This window comes from Theropithecus gelada, chromosome 14, assembly GCF_003255815.1.
Source record: "Theropithecus gelada isolate Dixy chromosome 14, Tgel_1.0, whole genome shotgun sequence".
Lineage (NCBI taxonomy): Eukaryota > Metazoa > Chordata > Mammalia > Primates > Cercopithecidae > Theropithecus > Theropithecus gelada.
In genome coordinates this window covers 62173971-62180523 of record NC_037682.1, presented here as the reverse complement: position 1 = coordinate 62180523, position 6553 = coordinate 62173971, and the positions used below count along the sequence as shown (strand labels likewise).

At 34.8% G+C, this 6553-nt stretch overlaps 1 protein-coding gene across 1 annotated transcript; it reads right to left on the bottom strand.

Moving 5' to 3' along the window:
• Positions 1–5311: 5311 nt before the first annotated feature.
• Positions 5312–6253, bottom strand: LOC112607303 (olfactory receptor 51V1-like). The gene has a single exon (XM_025358417.1). The coding sequence runs from the start codon at positions 6251–6253 to the stop codon at positions 5312–5314; it is 942 nt and encodes a 313-aa protein (XP_025214202.1).
• Between the last annotated feature and the right edge of the window lie 300 nt (positions 6254–6553).

The window sequence follows — 6553 nt, the reverse complement described above, 5'->3', positions numbered from 1 at the left end:
TGTCAAACAACATGTTTATTGGGCACAGTGTGAACTTTCTGCATGTTATCTCTAAATCTACAAAATCCAAGAGTAACACTCCAGTGATCCTCCAGGTTTGTAGAGGGGCTAAAGAAACCTGAAAAGAAGCCAATCCATATGTAAGACAATAGATAGAAAAAGGGAAATAGAGTACTTTAGTTAAAATGAGAGTTCCAGTTTGAAGATACTAATTCTCAAGAAGGTTGATCCAAGGTCCAACTGCATACCTATGAAATAATGAAATTGACATAGTAAAAGGCGAAATGACCTTGCAACCATAGATACAGGGAAGGCTGTGAGATCTGACGACTGAATGAAACAATTAGTCAGGTCTCAGACAAAGTGAGTTTAGCAGATTTATCATTCCAAGAGGAAATATCAGCCCCAGAAAAGCTGTGAGGGAATTGGAAACACTGGAGGAGCTCCCTACAGGAACAAGACCAGTCTATGTGTCATAGGTCTGTGCAAGGGTTCTTAGGACCTGGATAACTCAGCTTCTTCTTTCCTTTCTTAGGCATCTCAATACAACAGTCAATAAATTTTTCTAGGTATCTGGATATCATGTTACTCAAAATGAACTTTAGAACGTGTATCAAAAATGTCAGGAGGAAACTGGGGACATGTATTTCAGAAAAGGGACTGTTGTTGAAGAGTCAGGAAAGAATAAGTGTTATTAGAATTACAAGACAGAATCTTGCAGAGAATGTACAGGAGCATAGTGAAACTTAGAATAGAAAGAGATGGGACTTTAAATAATTTTATTGAATGCCATTATTTTCAGTTTATTAATTAGGAAATTCATGGTTTAGACATTAGTACACGATGAAGGTTGTTAACTAAGAGAGGGATCTGTGGTGCCAGACTACCAACAATCAAATCTCTGTCCCACTACTTCTAATTATGAAATCTTAGGAAAGTTATTTTATCTATTTGCCCATTTTTTTAATTGAGGAAATATATATAAAGCACTTAAAATAGTGTGAACATAATACATGTTCAATAAATGTTATTAATGATTTATAAATACAGTATTAACATTTAGTTTGCACATTTGCAGGGTCACATTGGGGTTGACAGCTGACTTAAATGTGATATGATGAATGTCATATAGTGGAAAAAAGCTTAACATGTCAAAAACGTGTTAGCATTATTTTATAAGTAGAAGTTGCAACAATTGAGATGCTGCAAACAGTGAACATAGACACACACACATATACTCACAAATGTTATATACACACATATATATGTTATATCTATATGTGTGTATATATGAGACAGATATGTATATATAGACGATCTTTTAACGCAAAGACACTTTGCTTTTTGGATATTTTGATTTTCCTTTTCTTTCTCTAGAGCCTGACTGTCAAATTGATTCAGCTAGAGAGTATTAACTAGAAAAAGGTTAAGGAGGAAAGAAGTTTGGATGCAGAGATAAATTCCTTTCAGCCACAAAAGAGAAGCAGTGAAACCTCTTTCAGCATGAAATAGGGAAGTGAGACACATAGGGAAGGAGATAAGTAAGATATAATCTTCAACGTCCCTTCAGCTACACATACTCTGGTCCTCACTCAAAGTATCAGGTTATGAAAGAATAGGAACCCAAGGTGTTTTCAGAGGGAAGCTAAAAACAAGGAGACATTAATACTTGTATCCTATTTCCTGCTTGAACATCTGAGTAAGATTTTCACGCAGAGTGCCTCATGAAAACATGGGAAAGCCATGTCAGAGTAAAAGTGACCATGCAGCATATTTAGTCAGAGAACTTGAAATTCGAGTGCCCTCTTGTTTCCTTCTCTTCCATGAGGTGCGAATGCTCACTAGTGAAGCTGTCAAGGGAGTTACCTTGACTAGGGACAAATGACTCTATAGTTAAAGAACATAAGACTGAATGTGAGAGAAAGAGAAGTAAGAAAAAAAGATCAAGTTTCAGGACTTTTGGCATAAGAGCCATGGCTATGGGTGGATCACTAAGCTGTTCCAAGGGAAAATGTTCAGTCAAAATTCAGCAAAAGGTGCAGAAAGGATTAAGTTTTACACAGATCAAGGAGGTAAGATGAGATCTTTCAACATAAGTCAGACAAATGATTTAGCACTTAGATCAGAGGCTCACCCAGTTGGCTCACCCAATCATCAGAAGACATGTCAGCTTCCCCTCTCACACAACTGATAAGGGATGTGGTAGGAATGACTGGGTAGACGCCTATGGGGGAAAGAATTAGTCTAGCAGAGAAAATCAGGTTCCAATGGACAGAAAGTTATTCAAATAAATTGTTGTGACACAGCAAATGTATTGATTAACTCAAAAGAATTAATTGACCTTTAAGTGGAAGGTTGATTCAGGCAACTATTAGCAAAAATAGGGTCTACTGGAGCAAGATAACACTACAAAAACAAACAAGCAAACAAAACACTCACCACTTCTGACTTTAGAGTATAAGGTACAACACCTACTACAAAGGAATTCAGTATATCATAATTTTGACTAAGAAAAGAGAGGACGATTAAATAATTATTTCACTTGGTAACTCACTTGGAGACATAAATTTATATCAATACATAATTTAAAATTATTTATATTTAACTTTTATTTTTAGTTCAGGGGTACAAGTGCAAGTTTGTTACATGGTAAACTTGTGTCATGGGGGTTTTTTGTATAGATTATTTTATCACTCAGGTATTAAGTATTAAGTATAGTACCCATTAGCTGTATTTTCTGATCCTCCCACCTTCCACTCTCTGAAGGGTCCCAGTGAGTGAGTTTCCCTCTATGCATCCATGTGTTCTCATAATTTGACTCTCACAAGTGAGAACATGCTGTATTTGGGTTTCTCTTCCTGTGTTAGTTTGCTGAGGATAATTGCCTCCAGCTCCATTCATGTCCCTGCAAAAACATGATCTCATTCTTTTTATGGTTTTATAGTATTCCATGGTTTATACATACATTTTCTTTGTCCAGTGTATCATTGGTGGGTATTTAGATTTATTCCATGTATTTGCTGAATAGTGCTGCGATGAACATACACATGCGTGTGTCTTTATAATAGAATGACATATTCTTCTGGGTAGATACCCAGTAATGGGATTGCTGAATTGAATGATATTTCTGTCTTTAGGTCTTTGAGAAATCTCACACTGTCTTCCACAATGGCTGAACTAAATTACACTTCCACCAACAATATATAAGCATTTCTTTTTCTTCACAACGTCATGAACACCACCAAAAATAAATAACTAGAACAATGGAGAAATAGCTATAACATAAAATGAAACAGTAATAGCCCTGGTAAAAGTGCCAACTGTGAAAACAAATTGCCCTATCATTTTCTAGTTATTTAAAATCCCTTTATATCAATTCTCTTACATCCAAAATTTAATTATTAAAGTTTACCCTATAGAATTTCTCAAGGATTAATAGTTAAAATCACTACCTAGTGCTTCCAAAGTGCCTGGCAGATAATAAGCATCTGATAAATGTAAACTATTATATTTATGAGACCATTATTATTATTACTGTTGTAGATTATTAATAGTAAAGATATAAACATTGAAATAAACTCTACTAGTTTTAGGGAAATGCTTTATAATTGTATGGTTGGCATGTTTATAACAGCTTTATTAAAAATCAAACTACAAAACAGTGAAATGTTAATCAATAGATGAATAAATAGTTTGGTGTATATAATACAATGAAATAGTAGTCAACAATAAAAAATAAATTAACTATAAATACAGTCAACAAGAGTTAATCTCTCTCAAAGGCATTATTACAAGTGGTAGCATCCAGACAGAAAATATGACATTTATTACAATTTAATTCACGTGCCCTTCTCAAACAACAACAACAATACCTACATGACAGAAATCAGATCGGTGCTGCCAGGAAGTTGGGGTTGTGGAAGGGAATTGACAAAAAACAAGTATAAAGGCATAAAGGCAATTTTGAGAGTTACAAAAATATCCTATATCTTGATTATGGTGGTGTTACATAACTAAATATTTTTAAAAGCTCATCGAACTGTGAATATACATATAACATGACTGAATTAATATTTCTAAGTTTACTTCAATAAACCTGACTTAAAATATAATTGAATTATATACATTTCATTTTAGAAATAACATTTTGAAAAAATTTACAAATACCAACAAGAGTTCAAATATGTACCATTTATCATTATTCATAATTTACGTTGGTGAATTTTTTCTACCTTTATTTATCATAAAAGTGTTTTATGATGGTTGTATAATCATATAAGAATTTTATACCAAAAAGAAGTACAGAAGGGTGATAGAAAAGAAAGCTGTCATGGAAATTGAAATTAACTCAAAAAGAGAATATATCCAAATCTATCATTTATTACCTTTTAACATTTGACATATTATTTAGCCTTTCTGAGCTTAAAAATGTCAATTTGTGTAATAGAAAATAATATCTTTCTCAGAGTCTTGATGGGGAGATTAAATTAGAAACATTTACATTATTTGGTGATAGTAAAAATCTAAGCTCTATTTTTGTTATCTGGGGCAGGAGATTTAAGTGAGATAAGACAAATAAAAAATGCAGAGTCAAGGTAAACATTTAAAAATGATTCAAAGAATTTTCAAATGGTAACTGCAATTGGCATTATTATTTGGATAAACAAACTAATCACAAACTCTATTTTTTTCTACTCTGACAATTACTGGTTGTCTGTATCTCCTATAAAATTATTGTTTATAGGAGAAAATTTGTTTGGTTGGTGGATAACCTAGCATCAAGATAACTTTTTTTGTTATTTGTTTCACTACATTTTGATTGATCTAAATAGTCCAATTACCTCATGATGTTTACTCCACTTTATGGCTGCTTGGAAAAGCTAGAAGGAACCATAAACAAACAATAAATAAGAATGTTGCTTAGAGTAAAAAGTTAGCTAAGATCATGGTTGATCTCTCAATAATTACTTGAAGGATGTTACCAAAATTTACTTTTGCCATAATTGGTAGAACCAAAAATATCTGCAATCAACTGGCCATAATAAGGTATAGATTATAATAGCTCATCTGCCTCATCCATTAATATGATGTCTATTCCAGTCTATATGCATTTTCAGATTTATAAAACTGATCACAATATTACACATCAATGTTACTAACATGATGATTGTGAGATAATGAAGAGGAAGGTATTTGTAACACGTAAATTGTAACTAACAGAAGTTATTAACTTTATGTTTAAATACTTACTGACTTTGACATTTTTACAACCCATTTGTTGGCTTGTAAATACATAAACTTTGATCTAAACTTAGGCTCTTTTCAAGGAGAACAATCTCTGGACTCTTCTTCGTATCTGTTGGGTCTTGATACTATAAATAATAGGGTTCATCATGGGTGGGAAAAGGATATAGCTATTGCCCATGAGGATGTGAACCAGTGGTGAGAGGTGTTTCCCAAAGCGATGCACCATGGTCAGACCAATGATTGGGATGTAGAAAACCAAAACAGCACAGATGTGAGATACACAGGTCTGCAAAGACTTGAGTCTCTCCTCCCAGGATGCAATGGCCACGACTGTATGCAAAATCATAACATAGGAGATAAGTATGAGCACTGCATCTAACAACAGGCTACTGATCACAAGGGCGAGACCATAGACATTGTTAAAGCGGATGTCCGAACAGGCCATTCTAATTAAGTCTTGGTGCAGGCAGAAGGAGTGAGAAAGGATGTGAGGACGGCAATAATTCAAGAATTTCAAACGGATGATGACTGGAGGTATTAGCAAAGAACTCCTACATAAGATTGCCACCCCAATCTTCATGATTTTGTCATTAGTTAGGATGGAAGAATAGCGCAGTGGGTTGCAAATGGCGATGTAGCGGTCAAAAGCCATAGCGAGGAGGACAGAGGACTCCATGAAGGACAGACCATGTATGAAATAGGACTGGGCAATGCAGGAATCCAGGCTGATCTCTTGAATGAACCCCAACAGGATCCCCAGCACCGTGGGCACAGTAGAAAACCCCATGCACAGGTCAGTGAGTGCCAGCATGGCCAGAAAATAGAACATAGGCTGGTGGAGGTTTGACTCAGTCCGGATCACATGGAGCACCATGCAGTTTCCCAAGAACACCAGAGCATAGATGGAGGAGAAAGGAATGCAGAGCCAGGGATAGTGAACTTCTAGGCCGGGAAAACCAGTGAGAACAAATCTGGAACTATTGAAGTTTGAGTTAGAGATAGACATTAATAGAAGATTGAAAATACTTCCAGAAAAATGCAAATTACATAGGTTTGTAATCCCCTAATTTTTAGTAATGTTTGTCTGCCTTTAGGAAGAAAATAAAATACAATTTCTCTAATTGTCATAAATTCAGCAAAATAGAGACTTTATTCCTTACCCTCTAGGGCAAAAACCTGGTTTTCTAGACATGGACAAAAACCCGGCCAAAAAAATTACTTGTCTAGACAGTCCAGTGCTGGTGACTAGGAATAACAGAAGACTGGGGAGTTTTATGAAGAAACAGTAATGTTACAGGTCACATGG